This window comes from Cottoperca gobio, chromosome 17 (genome assembly GCF_900634415.1).
Source record: "Cottoperca gobio chromosome 17, fCotGob3.1, whole genome shotgun sequence".
Lineage (NCBI taxonomy): Eukaryota > Metazoa > Chordata > Actinopteri > Perciformes > Bovichtidae > Cottoperca > Cottoperca gobio.
In genome coordinates this window covers 560,640-581,616 of record NC_041371.1, presented here as the reverse complement: position 1 = coordinate 581,616, position 20,977 = coordinate 560,640, and the positions used below count along the sequence as shown (strand labels likewise).

General features: G+C 44.1%; 1 protein-coding gene across 1 annotated transcript in view; it reads left to right on the top strand.

Moving 5' to 3' along the window:
• Positions 1-20,977, top strand: part of LOC115022782 (discs large homolog 1-like protein) — a 139,451-nt gene that overhangs the window by 42,092 nt on the left and 76,382 nt on the right. Inside the window, 2 exon segments of the mRNA XM_029453871.1 lie at positions 16,222-16,290; positions 16,292-16,387. Of these exon segments, the coding sequence (XP_029309731.1) occupies positions 16,222-16,290; positions 16,292-16,387 (165 nt within the window).

The window sequence follows — 20,977 nt, the reverse complement described above, 5'->3', positions numbered from 1 at the left end:
TCATACCAGTGAAATTCCACGATCCTCGATACTGATTCCATACATGGGAAACAAACGATAAATCTCAAACACTCCTATATTACTTTGAATACTGTTTTTTGTCAGGAAGTTAAACGGCTCATAATTCCCTCTAATATCAATTTTATTTGAAAACATCTGTAAACTAGAAGTTTCTCCAGATTACATTTCAACCCTCCACATTAAAACTTTAAACCAGTGACTTTATCTTCTATTTTTACAACATACCGAACGTAAAACTTGCACAAATGAAAAGTTTTTATTTGACATGCATATATCTGTCAATGGTTGTTAAGTCCGACAGTAAAACATGAGGTTGTGGGTCGCTGCACACGCATGTGTTGAGTGTTCTCTAATGTTGACCGTGGCTGCTTGGATTCTTAATAATCCTTTGTTTCATTTAACGTCACACATTTTGCTCCCGTGGATCTCAATAGTCGTGTTTTTCCTGCGCTTCTGCTTAAAGTTAGTGTAGTTATAATAGTGTGATGGTTCATTCTGCAGGCGCTTTTACAGCAGAGCCGCTTTGAAGAGGCAGATTCCTCTTCATCCTCTGATCCTCTTATGGTCGTCTCCCCCGGGTCTCTCCCTCTCTACATTTGTATTCATGCTGATGGAGAATCTCTGTGGTTTTCCTCCATATTAAACTGAGCTGTCATGTCTGCAGCTGCGCTGAATAATGCATCTGCCGTTGTGTTTCTGTGTGTTTGAGAGACGGATGAAGAAATGTGAATTTTGTTAACAAGATTCCTTTCTGGAGGTGAAATTAGGGCACAAATGTTACATTTAAAGAGTAACTGTTGAAGCCGGTTTCTCTCCCCTGAAACATTCACCTTTAAGCCTTTTATCCTGGTTTTTACCACATCAATCCCTGTTTTATATTTATTTTATATATATTATTATAATACTCTTCTTATCTGCGGTAGATATTTCAGTGTATTTGCATGTTGCAGTCACCTGCAGCTTTCTCACACAGGTAACAGCACATGCACGCTCTGGGTGTGATGCGGAAGAGAACATACTGTGCAAAGCATTTGGAAATGTAGTCGTTGTTGTAGTAACCATGAATTGTTGAGTTTACTCAAGTACTGTTAACGAAGAGTTTGAGGTACTTTTACTTTACTTGAGTATTTCCAATTCCTGCTACTTTATAATTATTATATTGCTGTGAAACATCTCCTTCAAACAACTGGATTTATTCAAGTTTCTCGCCCAAAACCTTTTTGTTTACAAGATTACTGACAAAGTCCAGTGTAAGTGTGAGGCTCTATTCTTACAGAGAGCTGGAATACTCTTTCAAGTCACTCGTGAGGATATTCACAGTTAAACCGATAATAGATGATGTTTGATTATAAAAATCTGCTGGTAGAAAATATATTTTATTTCAAATGAAAGATTTGCAGAAACTTGCACTTTAAACATGGTTTACACTTGTCCTTGAAAACTTTGAACGTTTGTGAAGGAAACAAATCAAGGCTTTGAATGTTTCTGACAATAGACACAGGTCATTGAAAGGACTTGAATTGATCTATTTTGTGCAAGAATAGAAATGTTTCTGTAAAGCCTGCAAGTTCTCATTCTGAAAGATCTCAGTATTGTAGCAGTAGTTAACCTGGACTACGCCACGTTGGGTTCTTGAATTGGAGGTAATTGAGCCTGGAAAGTCCTTGAATATTTTTACAACTTGATATTTAAGAAAGTGTGTGCTTTAATGCAGGACGCAGGCTTTAATGCAGGACACAGGCTGCAGGACGCAGGCTTTAATGCAGGACACAGGCTGCAGGACACAGGCTTTAATGTAGGACGCAGGATGCAGGCTTTAATGCAGGACGCAGGCTTTAATGCAGGCTGCAGGATGCAGGCTTTAATGCAGGCCGCAGGCTTTAATGCGGGACGTAGGCTTTAATGCAGGCTGCAGGACGCAGGCTTTAATGCAGGCTGCAGGCTTTAATGCGGGACGTAGGCTTTAATGCAGGCTGCAGGACACAGGCTTTAATGCAGGCTGCAGGACGCAGGCTTTAATGCAGGCCGCAGGCTTTAATGCGGGACGTAGGCTTTAATGCAGGATGCAGGCTGCAGGACGCAGGCTGCAGGACGCAGGCTTTAATGCAGGACACAGGCTGCAGGACACAGGCTTTAATGTAGGACGCAGGATGCAGGCTTTAATGCAGGACGCAGGCTTTAATGCAGGCTGCAGGATGCAGGCTTTAATGCAGGCCGCAGGCTTTAATGCGGGACGTAGGCTATAATGCAGGCTGCAGGACGCAGGCTTTAATGCAGGCTGCAGGCTTTAATGCGGGACGTAGGCTTTAATGCAGGCTGCAGGACACAGGCTTTAATGCAGGCTGCAGGACGCAGGCTTTAATGCAGGCCGCAGGCTTTAATGCGGGACGTAGGCTTTAATGCAGGATGCAGGCTGCAGGACGCAGGCTTTAATGCAGGCCGCAGGATGCAGGCTTTAATGCAGGACGCAGGCTTTAATGCAGGATGCAGGCTTTAATGCGGGACGTAGGCTTTTATGCAGGATGCAGGCTTTAATGCGGGACGTAGGCTTTAATGCAGGATGCAGGCTTTAATGTGGGACGTAGGCTTTAATGCAGGATGCAGGCTTTAATGTGGGACGTAGGCTTTAATGCAGGACGCAGGCTGCAGGACACAGGCTTTAATGCAGGACACAGGCTGCAGTACACAAGCTGCAGGACGCAGGCTTTAATGCAGGACGCAATCTGCAGGACGCAGGCTTTCAGTGTTTGTGCTACAGAGGTTTATTGCTCGGCCGGGAGTCGTCTTTTCCTCGCCGGCCCTGTCGCCAGCTTTGATTTCATGCGGCCTCTCGATGAATCCAGCTCTCTTTGTGTTTGTGCCGGTCGTTGTCGGGACAGGAAGTGCTTGACATTTTGATTGACTTCACTGCTTTCCCCCCCCGCGCTCCGCTAAGAGCTTTTCCACGTTTCACTCCCCCTGAATCCTGCAGTCTGAGCCGACCGGTGCAGCTGCTGGAGGATTCACTGTGTAATCAGTCAATAAATCCAAAACTAGTGTTACTATTTCAAATCTTTTTGTGATTTCTGGTGACTTCAGAATGCTGGACTTTACAGAGCAGGTGGTTGAAACCTTTAACTGTGATACTGCCATCTTTTGAAATCAGTCAGTTACAAGTAAAAGTCCTGCATCCAAACTGTTAACAGTACAAAAGTATCAGCATCAAAATATACTTAAAGTAAAAGTACTCATAATGCAGAATAATATATATTATATTACTGGATTAATATTATTGATGCATTAATGTGTTCATCACTTTAATGTTGCAGCTGGTGAAGGTGGAGCTCCTTTGAATGACTTTATATACGGCTGGGTAGTTTATTCTAAAATACATCATTTATGAGTCATTTTTAACTTAAATTCAAATAAATGAAAGTGTTAATTACTCAACAACACCAAGTGAATGCAACAAAAGGAAATGTAAACGTACACAAACGTAATATAAATACATACACTCTCCTACATAATGAATCATTTTCCCTCGTAGTTGAATATCTGCACGTTTCTGATGAAGACATCGAAGGTAGTTGTGAACATGCTTGTAAAAAACCTCCCTTGGAATTTGCGTGTTTATTTTGCATGAATAATTGGTTCTCCTTCCTGTAAGCACAGAGGATTCTGGGTAGGGAGTGGCACTGATACGATGGCAAAGCTGAGATAACTGTAATGTACCTCCTCCCGCGCACCCCCCACCTCAGGGCGACGCCTCGCCATCTGGGTCGACACAGAGACGAGAAGTCACTGCCAGACGGTCTTCAGGGACAATAAAGCACACGAGCGGCCATCTTTAGGCTGGAAACCATCCAGACATCACGGCTGAAGCTTAATCAGACGTCTCCGGTTTATATTCAACAACATCCTCAATTTTAATAACTGGATCTGCACTTTTTTTGCATCATCAGCAATCTAAAAATACTCCCACACCATGGTTTCCTCTCTGGACCGAACATTTAGATCTTTTAGTCCCTCCGCTCTGACCAGTTATCCTGGAAACTTGTTTTCTAGTGAAGCGTTGAGAGAACTTTCACCACTGCAATAGTTTCTCTGAGCTCAGGACGCTGCAGGGCTCTCAAAGACGTATTCTGAGTCTAATCTTTACTTTCTGCTTAAATACTGAACAGTTTTTTAACTCAGTGCTGTGGAAACTACTTTAGACTAGAAGGGCACTTGGAGAGCGCAGACCTCGTGTTACACCCTTCCACCAAGTTTAATGAAAATCCTTCAAATAACCTCTTTTATAAACCGTCAGTCTTTACGACATCGCATCTCTTCAAAGGGTCATGGAGCTCAAACACTTCCAACCACAGCTGTGACGACACTTTGCTGCCAGCGTTGCAGAGCAGGACAAACATAAATTACACATGAAGTCAAAGTGTGTTTAGACCAATGCTTGACACTTGTGTTGTCTGGAGCGTTCAGAGGTGTATTCTGGCTAAAGGTTGATGAAGAGGCTTTAAGATGTTGTCCCGCTGCAGGGCAACAGATCAAACATGGAAGAAGATTCCTGGAAACATCACAAGTTTTATCCGATGGTTTGCTGCCCCCTGCTGTATAAATGTGGGGTTTCCTTTTAACAGTCTCCACTGGAATGTACACAGAAGTAGTAACTCCATTTTAACCCTAAAATAATCTGGTTTTTAGTTTGCTAATAATCCATATTATTGCTCGTCACCTCTTTCTGTAATGTTATTTTAATGTGACCGTTCTTCAATGGAGACATTTTGGGTCACGAGGGAAATAAAAAAAGATTTAGTGCAAGATCCTATTTGGAACCTCCAGCTCCTCATGCAGCTCCTCAGCTCCTCATGCAGCTCCTCAACTCCTCATGCAGCTCCTCAACTCCTCATGCACCTCCTCAACTCCTCATGCACCTCCTCAACTCCTCATGCAGCTCCTCATGCACCTCCTCAGCTCCTCATGCACCTCCTCAACTCCTCATGCACCTCCTCAGCTCCTCATGCAGCTCCTCATGCACCTCCTCATGCACCTCCTCAGCTCCTCATGCACCTCCTCAACTCCTCATGCAGCTCCTCAGCTCCTCATGCAGCTGCTCATGCAGCTCCTCATGCACCTCCTCAGCTCCTCATGCACCTCCTCAACTCCTCATGCAGCTCCTCAGCTCCTCATGCAGCTCCTCATGCACCTCCTCATGCACCTCCTCAGCTCCTCATGCACCTCCTCAACTCCTCATGCACCTCCTCAGCTGCTCATGCACCTCCTCATGCACCTCCTCAGCTCCTCATGCACCTCCTCAGCTCCTCATGCACCTCCTCAGCTCCTCATGCACCTCCTCAGCTCCTCATGCAGCTCCTCAGCTTCTCATGCACCTCCTCAGCTCCTCATGCAGCTGCTCATGCAGCTCCTCATGCAGCTGCTCAGCTCCTCATGCACCTCCTCAGCTCCTCATGCAGCTCCTCAGCTCCTCATGCAGCTCCTCATGCACCTCCTCAGCTCCTCATGCAGCTCCTCAGCTCCTCATGCACCTCCTCAGCTCCTCATGCAGCTGCTCATGCAGCTCCTCATGCACCTCCTCAGCTCCTCATGCTGCTCCTCAGCTCCTCATGCAGCTCCTCAGCTCCTCATGCACCTCCTCAGCTCCTCATGCACCTCCTCATCTCCTCATGCACCTCCTCATCTCCTCATGCAGCTCCTCGGCTCCTCATGCACCTCCTCATGCACCTCCTCAGCTCCTCATGCACCTCCTCAGCTCCTCATGCAGCTCCTCAGCTCCTCATGCAGCTCCTCAGCTCCTCATGCACCTCCTCAGCTCCTCAGCTCCTCATGCAGCTCCTCAGCTCCTCATGCACCTCCTCAGCTCCTCATGCAGCTCCTCAGCTCCTCATGCAGCTCCTCAGCTCCTCATGCACCTCCTCAGCTCCTCAGCTCCTCAGCTCCTCATGCAGCTCCTCAGCTCCTCATGCACCTCCTCAGCTCCTCATGCAGCTCCTCAGCTCCTCATGCACCTCCTCAGCTCCTCAGCTCCTCATGCAGCTCCTCAGCTCCTCATGCAGCTCCTCAGCTCCTCATGCAGCTCCTCAGCTCCTCATGCACCTCCTCAGCTCCTCATGCAGCTCCTGTTTCCGGTCACTCTGTCGGGGCCCACCCGTGTGGTCAGGAGTCCCTGCTCTGCACGCAGCTGCTGAGGAGCTCAGAATCTAACGGTTCTTCTGGTTCTGCACTTTATTTTTGGCAACAATTTAAAGTGCAGAATAGTGATTATAGTGATTATAGTGATTATAGTGATTATAGTGATTGTGATGAAATAGTTTGCAGCTCCGGCGTTCGTCACATGATTCGATCATGGACCTTTGTGAGTTAAAGCTTTAGAAGTAACGTCTGTTTTTACAGTTGGTCTTGAGAAATGTTTTCGTTTCTCAGAGCAGCCGGTGGGTTCTGCGGTTCAGATTGTTGATGAAGATCTTCAGAGTCTTTTCTCTTTGATTTCTCAGCAGATTTACGTTTATTGTGTAAGTCGCACTGAATGATATCAATACGTGTTTCATGTGTTCACATAACACTGAGTTGTGAAGACGAGCAGGAGGAAGAGTTTTCTCTGAACGAGGCTTTAGTAGGAAGATTCTGGATTTAAGTTACGGTCGTATTCCCTCAGTGCTCATACTGAATCAAAGACACTAAACACTGCAGAAGGGATAACATGGAACATAAAATGAACTAGTTTAGATAGGAATGTAGTAAATGTGTAATGAGATGTAAATATAAGATATGTCCAGCAGGGGGCGCCACCTGTGTGAGGTAAAATAAATAGTATATTAAGACGGTTCACATTAGTGCGTTATTAATCTAATTATTAATGAACAGCATCTCTTTTATGGCCAAATTGATGAAGATTGTTTTGTTAATATTGAGGCACTCAGTATTAAGTAATACTGCACTCACCTCCATGTTGTCTTCCTGACGACTTCTCACCCTGAATCCAACAAAGCAGCGTCGCTGTCGCGCTGCCGGCACGCCGCGCTGCCGTCACGCCACGCTGCCGTCACGCCACGCTGCCGTCACGCTACTTAACACTTAAAATAAGGTTCTTCACCTGAAGTACATTTACTCAAGTACTGTACTTAAGTACACATTTGAGGTACTTGTACTTCAGTATTTTTTTCCTGACACTACGTCAGAGAAATATTGAACTTTAAAGAATACATAAAACCACACAATAATTAAACGGATTCTCTGTTCTCTGGTGAAAACCCGCTGACGATAAGTCGATAACGTAAATGGTGGAGGTCATGCTAACATTATTATTATTATTATTATTACTCACGATGTGGTTTTTTATAGTTGCCGTTCACTGAAGTTTGTCTTTGTCTTGTTTTTGGAACATCTGGAGATTCTGCAGCTTTAAATCAATTAGAAAACTCATTTCATATCGAGGGATTTGATTTCTCACTTTTAAAATCAACATGTGGACGTTTCTCATGAGGGTTGAGGTGTGTGTGTGTGTGTGTGTGTGTGTGTGTGTGTGTGTGTGTGTGTGTGTGTGTGTGTGTGTGTGTGTGTGTGTGTGTGTGTGTGTGTGTGTGTGTGTGTGTGTGTGTGTGTGTGTGTGTGTGTGTGTGTGTGTGCGGTCCAATTAAAAGCCAGCAGAGAGACGAAAGATAAAAGTGATGGACCGACTCGCTCTGTAGTTTTCTGTCGTCAGTCTCAGAAGGAATCTTCTTGACTCCCTGTCGACTCCACCCAGGATGAAATCTGCCTCATTAACACACACACACACACACACACACACACACACACACACACACAATAGTCTGAAACTTCTTTAGATCTTTATTATTTATTTGTTCTCAGTTGTCAAGTTTTGCTGTCATGAAGTCGTGTTTTATTATTTTCTCTAAAGTATTTGTCGCATTGAAAATAGTCGTTAGTTGAAATATTACAAGATTTCAAACTGGTTTTACTTCCTCCTCTTCCTCTGTCTTCTCATCTTCCTCCTCTTTTTGTCCTCCCTGTCTTCCTCCTCTCCCTTCTTTTCTGTTTCCTGTTGTTCCACTTCCCTTTCCTTTTAGTTCTCTCCTTCTCATTTGCCTCCTCCACTTCCTCTTCCACCTATTGTCTCCTGTTCTGTTCTGTCTTCTCGTCTGCCTTCTTCCTCCCTTTTCTCTTCGTTCTCCTCTTCCTCTTACTGCCTCCTCTTCTTTTTCCTCTTTCTCTGTCTCCTTTCCCTCCTTCTTTTTCTTCCTCCCTTTCCTCTGGTCCTCCACTTCTCATCTTCTTCCTCTTCCTCCTTCACCACTACTTTTCAGTCTGCTCATCTTCTTCCACTTCCTCTGGTCTTCTCATCTTCTTTTTCTTCTTCCTCCTGACTCGAACTCTTCCTCTTTTTGCTCCTCCTCTTCCCTCCTTTACATTTTTTCAGTCTTCTCGTCTGTCTTCCTCTTTCCTCCTGTTTTTCCTCCTCCACTTCCTCTGGTCCTCTTCTTCTTCTTTTCCTCCTCTTCCTCTTCTTCTGTGTCCTCTGCTCCTCGTACTCCTTTTCTTTACTTTCCCCTTTTCTCTCTCCTCTTCCTCTGGACCTCTACTTCTCATGTTCCCATTATTTCTTCTCCTCTTCCTCCCCTCCACATCACTGACTCTGTCCTACATCACTCTACCTTCCCTGAGGATACACCCCCCCCCCCCTCTTGTTTCCGATGAGTCATGTGACCAACCCCCTCCCTGGAGACCAATCACACCCCCACAGAGGAAAGCTTAACACACAAATACACAGTGAACACACAGAGACACTCGCTCGCCCCTCATCATCATCATCACCACTCTCAGTGTAGAGAGAGGGGAGGGGGGGGGGGGGCAACAGGGAGAGAGGAGGACAACCAGAGAGCGAGGGAGAGAGGAGTCGAGGCGAACGCCTGAGAGGAGGTCAAGAGGGAGAGGAATATATTCTACCAGAAGAAGAAGGAGGAGGAAGAGGAGGAGGGGTCAACAGAGAGGGGGGGAGGTTCTCCCTGAATGAAGGAAGAGCTCTGGGAGTCGTTTCCTCCCCGCCGCGATGGAGCGACGCGAGGAATGAGGGCGGATGGTGAGAGCAGGGAGCAGCAGCAGCAGCAGCAGTGGAGGAGGAAGCGGAGAGGCTGGAGGAGGAGGTGCAGCGGGGGGAGCCGCGGCCGGGCGGCGCGGCAGGAGCCGGCGGCGCTCCCGGAGGAGGCGGCTGTCGGTCAACTGCCCCGGCGTGGACAAGATGTCCCCCGGCACGAAGAAGATGGAGTGTTTCTCGCCCATGCTGTGCCACTGCAAGGTGGCGTGCACCAACAGCACCATCTCCCTCATGTTCGGCTGCAAGGTGGGTGGAAACCTCTGGAGGGGGCAGCCGCAGGGAGACACGTGGCGGGCGTGAGGTCACGGCGTCCGGCTTCGGTTGTTTGTAAAACTTGTAATTTCAGGACAGAAATCCAAAGTGAAGGTCGAGCTCCTCCAAACGCCCTGAAGCATTTCATGGAAGACGAAGTTTGTTCTTAAAATGATTATTCACATTCATCAGATTCTTCTGGCAGTTTCCTGAGTTTTGAGTTTATGGCGTGTGTCTGTCGACTCTTCAAGACCAGTCGGTCAAAGCGGACGTCTTCTCATCGCGGATTTTGTCCAACACTTAAAGAAAAACAGTTTACGATCAAATAAAACAAAGAAGCTTTCAAACAGATTAATCTTTTCTGTGGATCGACTGATCAATCACATCGTTTCAGCTCTAATCCGCATGTTGAGAATTCCTTTCTGCCGGTTTCATGTGTTTGAGTCTTTTCTTTTTATTACTGGCATTTTATTTAGCTAGTTTTGTTATTTCCATCAGGAATAATAACTACTCACTAAGTCCATACATGAAGTCTGGGATGTCTCTGTTTCAGTCCCTCGTGTTGTTTGGGGTGAAGCTCCAAAGATCCTACACTTCCCATAATGCATCTTAAAGGCAGCGTCACAAAAATGTCTCTTCAAACCCTGAAAATACCTGAAACACTTTCACTTATTTCACTTTTTCACTTCAGTTATAATTCTGCTTTTTTTTGGATCTTATTTGAGTAGTTTTGTCGTGATGAACACTTTGTACTCATCGAACACGGTGACGTCCAATCAGACGCGGGATTTAGAATTCAGGCTGAAAAAAATGAAATTCTTTGGCAGCAGAGCCAAAAACATATTCAGATGTTCAGTCCATAGTGAGATCCTGAAACGTTTTCCTCCCACTAAACCTTTTAAAGCCTGAACACTGAAGTCACTGCAGCTGCAGATGAAATATCACAAATAGAACAGTGATGGACGCTGAATATAGAACAACGCAGAAGTCAGGCGTGTGTGTGTGTGTGTGTGTGTGTGTGTGTGTGTGTGTGGCCCTGTTAACTGGCTGTCAGCGAGCGGCTGTGTTTACTGTTTGACCTGACGCCACACTACATGCCGCCCGTCATCTCGGCTTCTGCATAACAGGCCAATCGGGGGCTGTAGTTGCAGCAGCGCTGAGGCGTGATTGGCTGGTAAGCGGGTGGTGGGGGGTGAGCATGCGTCGGTGGCAGGCTGGCCGGCACGTGCATGTGTGGTCAACATGTGCTCTGCAGGGAAACGCAGACGAACCGAAGCCACATGGGATCTGCTGAGGGAGAGAAACGGCAGGAAATCTGTTCAATTGGAGTTTGTTTGAGATTTTCTATCAACGTGAACACGGCGTGCGTCACTTTCATCATTTAAACGCTTCTGTGGGGTTACTTTAGTATTTGGGCCTGGATGGGGCACATAACAGCTAATGAGCAAGATAAACTTCCTGTTTCAGGACGACGGTGTTCGTCTCTTTCACATCACTTGTAGTTAGTCTCGTGCAGAGCGCTGTGTTGACCTCTGACCCCTCAAATTACTGCTGCATGCATCAGGGTGTTGATCCTTTTAATTCTCATTCTGCTGGGACTGAAACTGAGATTACCAGCTCTTCTGCTCTGTGATTGATAAACGAGTCTCAATTAAGTCCCTTTGATCAGCTGCTGAACATGGAGTGCGTTCGCCGCCACACACTCGATGGATTGTGATGGATGGTGGAGCGGCTGCTTTTACTCCACCGCAGGCTCAGGATGCGTTTCCAGAGAGCCCAATCTTTACTTCACATTCCGTGGTGTGAAATTAGAAAGTGAAGTCAATGTGAGAATAAGAGTTTAAGTCCACTTGTCTTCACACGAGACGGTTGAATATTTGACCTCTGAATGCCTTCAAGTTTCTGGCTGAAGGAAAATAAACTTTGGATGTAGTTTCTACAAAGATAAGAGATTGCCACGCTGTAGCTGCGTCGTGCATCAGACAAATGTCCTTCTGTTTCCCCCTCATCGTCTTTGTGTTAAATATACTCCAGAATAATATGTTATATTATTGATGCATTAATGTGTTCATCACTTTAATGTTGCAGCCGGTAAAGAATCTGGAATAACCAACGCTGTCAGATAAATGTTAACGTGTGTAGTTCCAGGTGAGAGCAGAACAGTTACTGATGTAATATCTGAAGCTGCCAGATTAATAATCTCCACCTTACTGATGATTGTTTATCACTCGTCAACCCGACAGCGTCGTCTCCATATCGCCCAGCACTGTAATGAGATTGTGCATAAACATATCCTGAAACACAGAAAAGATGTTTAACAGAGAGGGAACGGACAACATGAAGAATCGTGGGATATTACTCGTCGCTCGGTTGTGTTCCTCTTCATCACATCCCTGAATCATCCAGAAACCCTCCTCCACATCCTGCTGCATCCGCTCCGTGCTCATGCTCCTATTTATAGCAGCTTTTGGCAGGCAGGAGTCGGCAGGCAGGAGTCGGCAGGCAGGAGTCGGCATTGTGCCTTGTGTGAGGAGGAGGAGGAGGCGGAGGCGGAGGCGGAGGCGGAGGCTGTCTTCAGGCAGACAGTGTCATCACTGGAAACCTCCTCGCTGCCTCCTATGTCCACATCTACATCTCCCCCCGCAGTGAGTGGGCTCAGTGTCTCGCTGAAGGACTCTGACATGAAGCCATCGAGCCACACGACTTTTACTTTTTTTTTTAAAGTTTACGTCAGGATCATGAATCGTGGCTGCGCCTGCTGACCTGGTCCTGCTGGACACCGGGAAGCCTTTTTGACATTTTCCTGGATTCATCCAAACTTTCTATTTTTCAACACAACATCATTTTCGTCACATGTTGTATTTGTACGATGTTGTTTATCCTGTACACACGACATCTATTGCACGTCTGTCCGTCCTGGGAGAGGGATCCCTCCTCAGTCTCTTCTTTAGGAAGTTTTTCCTTTTGCGAGGGTCTAAGGACAGAGGGTCTGAGGACAGAGGGTCTAAGGACAGAGGGTCTGAGGACAGAGGGTTGTAAGGACAGAGGGTCTAAAGACAGAGGGTCTGAGGACAGAGGGTCTAAGGACAGAGGGTCTAAGGACAGAGGGTCTGAGGACAGAGGGTCTAAGGACAGAGGGTCTAAGGACAGAGGGTCTAAAGACAGAGGGTCTGAGGACAGAGGGTCTAAGGACAGAGGGTCTAAGGACAGAGGGTCTAAGGACAGAGGGTCTGAGGACAGAGGGTCTAAGGGCAGAGGGTCTCAGGACAGAGGGTCTAAGGACAGAGGGTCTAAGGACAGAGGGTCTAAGGACAGAGGGTCTGAGGACAGAGGGTCTAAGGGCAGAGGGTCTCAGGACAGAGGGTCTGAGGACAGAGGGTCTAAGACAGAGGGTCTAAAGACAGAGGGTCTAAAGACAGAGGGTCTAAAGACAGAGGGTCTAAAGACAGAGGGTCTAAAGACAGAGGGTGTCGTAACCTGTACAGTCTGTAAACACTGAGACAAATGTGTAATTTGTGATATTGGGCTATTCAAATTTGATTTGGTTTGACTGCGTTTACGTTCACAACATATTCACGTTTTTGCTCTTATTCCAAAAACAAGACCATATTCCCGTTGAAGCCCCACACAACGTGTGACTGCAGTCATGCTGCTCCCGCGCTTTAACTGTTCTGCAAGTTTTGCAAAACTGTTCTTCAAGTTTTATTTAGTTACTGATGTGCACGAGAACAGACTCAGGCGAGAGGTCGGGTGTCGAAAACTGCGGTAAAAACTCGAATTGAGACGCATATTGTCGCAACGCAATTCACGTTATAAAACTAGAACGGCACTCAGAGAGCGCAGACCTCCGCCACGGTCAATGCTGCATTCAGGTGCTTCTTGGATGGTCCCATTTCCAGAGTTGAGAAGTCTTTCTGCGGTGTGTTTATAAGCTTTAAGTCTTAATGTGGAAACAACATGGACGCTACAAAATAAGACGAGTTGTATTTTATTGCTCAGATTGTTGTTTCGACTTTAGGAGGCGTTCATGTGAATTTCCCCAGTTGGGAACTAATAGTTCTGATTATTCCGAAACCACATGAATGCAGCACAAAAGCCCAAAATCTTGCAGACTGAAAGTGAAACATATTTGTGTATCTGCCCCGTGATTCAGATCTGCTCCAAAGTTGAATGTTCGTCCTTGGCCCGTGATATATACACGTAACATCGCGCGTCTTACTCGGGAAACGCTACGTTTGGATAATGTAAATAAGATGTTTCCTCGGCCAATGAAAATGAAGAGTTTTACATGCAGCAGTCAAAATAGGTTTTCCAGCCGTGTCGGACCGAGTGAACTCGGCCGCCATCTTTCATTCCTTCAACCAGCTCACATCCAAAAACCTGTTGATATGAAAGTCTCTGTTTAAAACGGTGTCTCATGTGCTGCACACCTGTCCAGAGAACGCTCCTGCAACCTGATGGTGTCGGAACAATACGACGTACTTCACACTTACCAAACAGAATGAGTTGTTTACACGTATCAAACTGAATCAGCTCTTTACTCTCTGCTGATCTGTGTGAACTTTAAGTATCAGGCAGCGAAATGTCAACAGTTCAAACTAATGTGCAGCTTTTATCAGACGGACGACGCTGCTGCGGGGAACCTGTAACCTCACAGTCACTGTTACTGTTGTTCCTGATAAAGCTGCACATAGACAACAAATCTGTGTTGAAATCAGCAGGAGAGCTAGCTAACGTTAGCAGTTAGCTGTCAGCAGCTGGTATCGGAGGTGCAATTGACTTGTATTAAGGTGTGTTCAGGCTCCATTCAGTAAAGATGTGTACTGGGTGAAGGTACCGTAATTTCCGGACTATTAAGCTCACCTGAATATAAGCCGCACCCACTGAATTTTTTTAAAATATGTATTTTGTACATAAATAAGCCGCACATCTCTATAAGCCGCAGGTGCCTACCGGTACATTGAAACAAATGAACTTTACACAGGCTTTAACGAAACACGGCTTGGAACAAAAATAAATAGGCCTTTAAACGAAACACGGTATATCATACTCTCAATTCCCATTTAAGATGGTTGACAAATCCTTTTGATACTTGGATGTGGTCACGAGTAGATATAACTTTAAACCTGTATTTGAGCGTACCGTTAATGATTTTGGTCGGTTGTCACATCTCCCTTTATCCCTGGCAGGGACGGTCAATGCTGTTAAAATGAATATTCTCCCCAATTTCGTTGTTCTTTTTCTTTTCTTATAGCAGTAAAAAATAACAGGAAACAGTAGCCTACCAAGAACGTCATTGGTCACTACCTTCCTCCTCCTGTGCACTGAAACCACTGAAGTCATCTCCTTCGGTGTCGGAGTTGAATAGCCTCAGAATTGCTTCATCCGATGTTGGATCGTTTCATTGTCGCTCTCGTCACTTTCATCCAGAGGCAAATTCCCCGCTGAGCTCATGCTGCCCTCTTCAACACGCAGCAGTCCAGCCTTTCGAAACCCGTTGATGATAGTGGATTTTTTGACAATGCTCCACGCTGTCAGGACCCACTGGCAGACTTGACCATAAGTTGCTCTTCGCATGCGGCCCGTTTTAGTGAAGGATTTCTCCCACTTGTCATCCAAGCCTCCCACTGAACACGGAGCGCCACCTTAAATGCACGATTTATACTGATGTCGAATGGCCCCAGGAATCACAGCTGGAATTGAGTTTGTCCTCTTGATGGCTTCTTTCACAGAATCTGTTATGTGGGCCCTCATGCTGTCCAACACGAGCAATGCCTTGTTCTTGTGAAAGAATCCTCCCGGTCGCTTGCCGTAACACTCCGTATGCCATTCATGCATTAGGCCTTCCGTCATCCATCCTTTCTTGTTGACTTTCACAACAATTCCTCTCGGGAATTTTTTTTTTGGCATCGTCTCATGCGTTTAAAAATCAACATCGGTGGAAGCTTTTCTCCCGATGCCGTGCAGCTCAGAACACAGGTGAAGTGCGTTTTTTCATGCCCAGTTGTTTTCAGCGTGACTGATGATTCGCCTTTCCTGTTGACAGTCCGAGTGAGAGGCAGGTCAAACGTCAGAGGAACCTCATCCATATTATGATGTCGTGCGGGCCGATGGAATGCTCCGCTATCTTTGCATCAGTGAATTTGCGGAAGTTTGAAACTTTTTCCTGGAAGGGAGCTGCTGACACAGACTCGCCCGTACCCTGATGGACAGGCCTTTATGTCTTATAAATCTTAGACACCACGATGGTCCACCTCTAAAATCCTCAAAATTCATTGCGGTGGCGATTTGTTTTGGCTTTCAGTCGGATCTGCACAGTTGAAACACCTCGGCCGTCTGCTCTCTGTGTGTTGATCCAGTCTTCGAGCTCATTTTCTAATTCGGGCCATCTGCTCAAAATCCCATTTTGGCGGCATGAAGCTTGTTAAAGCGGGAAAAATCCATAAATTAGCCGCGTCATTGTATAAGCCGCGAGGTTCAAAGTGTGGGAAAAAGGTAGCGGCTTATAGTCCGGAAATTACGGTATATAAAGTTAGGTGTTGTGTTCAAATGTAGTTTTTGGCAAGAAACTTACTCAAGTGTTCAGTTTGGAGATGTTTTCACAACAATATAAAATGTATATTAGAGGGAATTATGACGTGTTTATCGTCCTAACAAAAAGCAATATTCAAAGTATTCACTCAGGAGTGTGAGATTTTTTGCCGTGGTGTTGGGGTCTCATACATTTCTCCTATCGGGACATAAAGTGTGTATTCTAAATACACTTTGTTTATGTTCCACGCTGGTTTAATTTGAACGAAGGTGTAAACCTGAAATCCGCTCGGCTGTTTGACCGTCTGCTTGTGTTGTTCCCGTTTCAGAAGTACAGGCACCACGATGAGGACTCGTCGCCGCAGGATCAGAGCTCCCCCCAGCTGACGGAGGAGGCGGGGGGGGCCAGAGCTGGTCCAGGTAGCGGAGAAAAACCTTTCGCAGATCGAGAATGTGCACGGATACGTCACGCACGCCCACATCTCGCCCATGAAGGTAGGAGACGAGAGTGTACGTTGTGTCTGCTGCTCTTTACTTCTTCATGTGTTCATTTACAACTTTACTGGCTCCACTTTTAATCACAAACGTTAAAACACGTAAACCGTGAAACTAAATATATTTCAGTCTACAACAAAACCCAAATTATTAACTTTACAATCTGAAGTGAAAGAAAAAGCAGAAACTTTTCTATTTTGAGAGATTTCTTCACATTTTCTTGAAAAATGTCTTAAAATGCTTGATTATCAAAATGATTTCAGAATATTTTCTGTCGATCAACTAACTAATAAACCGAATAATTGTTTGAGCTCTAATCACACAACAGTGGTGAAACTGAAAATAATTAACCTAAGTCCCCAGAAGCCAGTAAAGTTTATCTCTTTGTGCTATACTCTCATCGTCTCTGTTCTATTAATTTAACACACACATACACACACACACATACATATATATATATATATACATATATATATATATATAGATATATATATATGTATATATATATATGTATGTATATATATACATATACATACATATACATATACATACATACATACGTAGTTATATATATATATATGTAATATTATATATATATATATGGTGTATATATATATATTTTATATTATATATATATATATATATATTTATATATAATTGTGTGTATATATATATATATCATACGTGTATATATAATATATATATATTATATATATATCTATACTATATACGGTTTTCCCTCTTATAATTATATTCTTCTATGTATTTCTATACTATTCATACATATTACATATATTCTACATATTATATATCTACATCTAGATCTTATATCATATATATATACATATATATATATATACATATATATATATACATATATATATATACATATATATATATACATATATATATATATCTGTCTGTATGTATGTATGTTATATATCTATTATGTATATATATATGTATGTTATATATATATGTATGTATATCTATATTATGTATGTATGTATGTATATATATATGTCTGTCTGTCTGTATCATGTCTGTCTGTCTGTCTGTCTCTCTGTCTGTATGTCTGTTATATCATCTCTTTGTGTCTTCTCTACTGTCTATATCTCTGTATGTATGTATATCCTCTATCTATATCTATTTGTGTATCTATATCTATCTCTATGTCTGTCTCTCTATCTGTTCTATCTGTCTGTCTATATCTATGTCTGTATCTCTCTGTATCTATATCTGTCTGTGTCTCTCTCTGTTCTATCTTTCTGTCTGTCTCATCTATATCCTTATGTATGTATATATCTGTCTATCTATCTGTATGTCTATCTATGTCTCTCTATATCTCTGTATGTCTCTCTATATCTCTTCTCTCTCTATCTATCTTCCTCTCTTTATCTCTCTGTCTGTATCTATATTTATATCTATTTCTCTCTCTGTCTATCTCCTATTTCTATCTCTCTGTCTTTCTCTCTGTTCTGTCTCTCTTGTCTCTCTCTCTCTCTGTCTTTCTATCTATGTCTCTATCTCTTTCTGTTCTCTCTATATCTCTCTCTATCTGTCTGTCTCCTCTCTCTATCTCTCTACTATCTTTCTCTCTCTGTCTGTATATCTCTGTCTGTCTGTCTCTCTCTATTTCTCTCTATCTTTCTTCTATCTCCTCTGTTCTCTCTCTGTATGTCCTATCTCTTTCTCTCTCTCTCTCTCTCTGTCTCTCTATCTCTATGTTCTGTTTCTCTCTATCTCTCTCTCTCTCTCTCTCTCTCTCTCTCTGTGTTCTCTCTCTTTTCTCTCTCTCTCTCTCTATGTCTATCTCTTTCTATATCTCTCTCTATATCTCTCTCTTTCTCTCTCTCTCTCTATGTCTCTCTCTTTCTTCTCTCTATCTCTGTTGTCTCTCTCTGTCTCTCTCTCTCTCTTTGTCTCTCTCTGTCTCTCTCTCTCTCTTTGTCTCTCTCTGTCTCTCTCTATCTATATTCTCTCTCTGTCTCTCCTCTCTCTCTATTCTCTCTCTGTCTCTCTACTCTCGCTGTGTCTCTCTCTGTCTCTCCGCATCTCTCTGTGTCTTCCTCTCTGTCTCTCCTCTCTCTTGTGTCCTATCTTATCTCTCTCTCTCTGGTGTCTCTCTCTGTCTCTCTCTCTCTCTGTTGTCTCGCTCATGTCTCTCTCTCTCTCTGGTGTCTCTCTCTCCTCTTCTCGCTTCTCTCTCATCTCTCTCTCTCCCTCTCTCTCTCTCTCTCTTCTATCTGTGTCTCTCTCCTCTCTCTGTCTGTCACTGTCCTGTAGTCTCTCTCTCATCTCTCTACGCTCTCGTCTCTCTCTGTATCTCTCTCTCTCTGTCTCTCTGATCTCTTGTCTCTCTCTCTCTCTGTTCTATCTGTCTCATCTCTCTCTGGTGTCTCTCCTCGCATCTCTCTCTCTCTCTCTCTCTCTCCTCTCTCTCTCTCTCTGTCTCGCTGCTCTCTCTCTCTCTGTCCTCTCTCTGTGTCGCTCTCCTCATCTCTGTCTCTCTCTCCTCTCTCTCTCGGTCTCTCTCTCTGTCTGTACGCTCTCGCTGTCCTGTCCTGTCTGCTCTCGCTCTTCTGATACTGTCTCTCTGTCTCTCTCTCTCTCTGTCTCTCTCTCTGTCTCTCTCTCTGTCTTCTCTGTCTCTCTCTCTGTCTCTCTCTGTCTGTCTCTCTCTCTCTCGTTCTGTCTCTCTCTCTCTCTGTCTGTCTCTCTCTCTGTCTCTCTCTCTCTGTGTCCTGTATCTCTCTATCTCTCTCTCTCTCTCTCTCTCTCTCTCTCTCTCTGTGTGTTTATCTCTCTCTGTCTCTCTCTCTCTCAGTCTCTCTATCTCTCTCTCTCTCTCTCTCTCTCTCTCGTCTCTCTCTCTGTCTCTCTCTCTCTCTCTCTCTCTTCGTCTCTCTCTCTTCGTCTGTCTGCTGTATGTCTGTCTCTCTCTCTCTCTATCTCTCATCTCTCTCTGCCTCTCTCTCTTCTCTCTCTCTCTCTCTCTCTCTCTCTCTCTCTATCTCTCTTTCTGTCTTTTTCTCTCTCTTTCTTTCTTTCTCTCTCTTCTCTCTTTGTCTGTCTTCGTTCTTTCTGTATGTCTTCTGTCGTTTCTTTGTCTGTCTTCTATCTGTTGTTGTCTGTCTGTCTGTCTTCTGCTTTCTTATCTCTCTGTTTGTATTATGTCTGTTGTTCTATATCTCTATCTATGTCTATATATATTATCCTCTCTACTATATATCCTATCCCTATCTATCTATCCATCTATATCTCTCCCTCTATCTCCACATATATATATATCATATATCTGTTCTAGTGTGTATCTCTCTTCTATCTTATCTATCTGTGTATCTATCTATGTGTATATATATCTGTGTGTGTATATCTCTGTGTCTCTCTATCTGTGTGTGTATATCTGTGTATCTCTATCTGTGTGTCTCTATCTATGTGTATATATCTATGTGTCTCTCTCTCTCTCTCTCTCTCTTCTTTCTTCCTCTGTCTTCTCTCTATCTCTCTGTCTCTCTCTCTTATCTCTATCTCTCTCTGTCTCTCTTCTCTCTTGTGTTATATCTCTATCTATCTATATCTCTATCTATATATCCATCTCTCTCTTATCTCTATCTGTCTCTCTCTCTCTCTGTTCTATCCTCTCTATCTATCTGTATCTCTCTCTCTCTCTCTGTGTCTCTCTCTATCTCTCTCTCTCTCTCTCTGTGTCTATCTCTCTATCTCTGTCTCTCTTCTCTATATCTCTATCTCTATTGTCTATCTCTTTCTATCTATCTCTCTCTATTTCTTGCTATCTGTCTCTCTCTCTGTGTGTCTCTTCTCTTTTTCTCTATCTCTCTGTCTCCTATCTCTATCCTCTCTCTCTCTCCCTCTCTCTCTCTCTATCTCTTTTATGTCTCTCTCTTCTCTGTCTCTCTCTCTCTCTCCCTCTCCTCTCTCTGTCTGTCTCTCTGTGTTCTGTCTCTCTGTGTCTCTCTCTCTCTCTCTCTCTCTCTCTCTCTCTCTCTCTATCTCTCTCTCTCTATCTATCTCTCTCTCTCTCTCTATATCTCTCTCTCTCTCTCTCTCTCTCTCTCTCTCTCTATCTATCTCTCTCTCTCTCTCTCTATCTCTCTCTCTCCCTCTATATATATCTCTCTATATCTATCATCTTCTCCCTCTATCTCTATCTCTCTGTGTATATCTCTATGTGTATTCTCTCTCTACTATCTATCTAATATCTCTCTATCTCTCTATCTCTCTCTCTCTCTTTTCTCTATCTCTCTTCTCTTTATCTCTCTATCTCTCTCTGTGTATCTCTATCTATCTCTCTTTTTCTATCTATCTTCTATCTCTGTGTCTCTGTCTCTGTATCTCTCTTTGTATCTGTCTATCTTGTGTCTGTCTCTATGTGTCTCTTCTTCTCTTCTATATCTCTATCTCTCTCTCTGTCTGTCTCTCTGTCTGTCTATGTCTGTGTCTATCTCTCTCTGTGTTCTGTCTCTCTCTCTCTTTTTGTCTTCTCTCTCTGTGTCTCTCTCTCTCTTTTGTTTGTCCTTCTCTCTCTTTATGTCTCTCTCTTCTTCTATCTATCTATGTGTTCTCTAT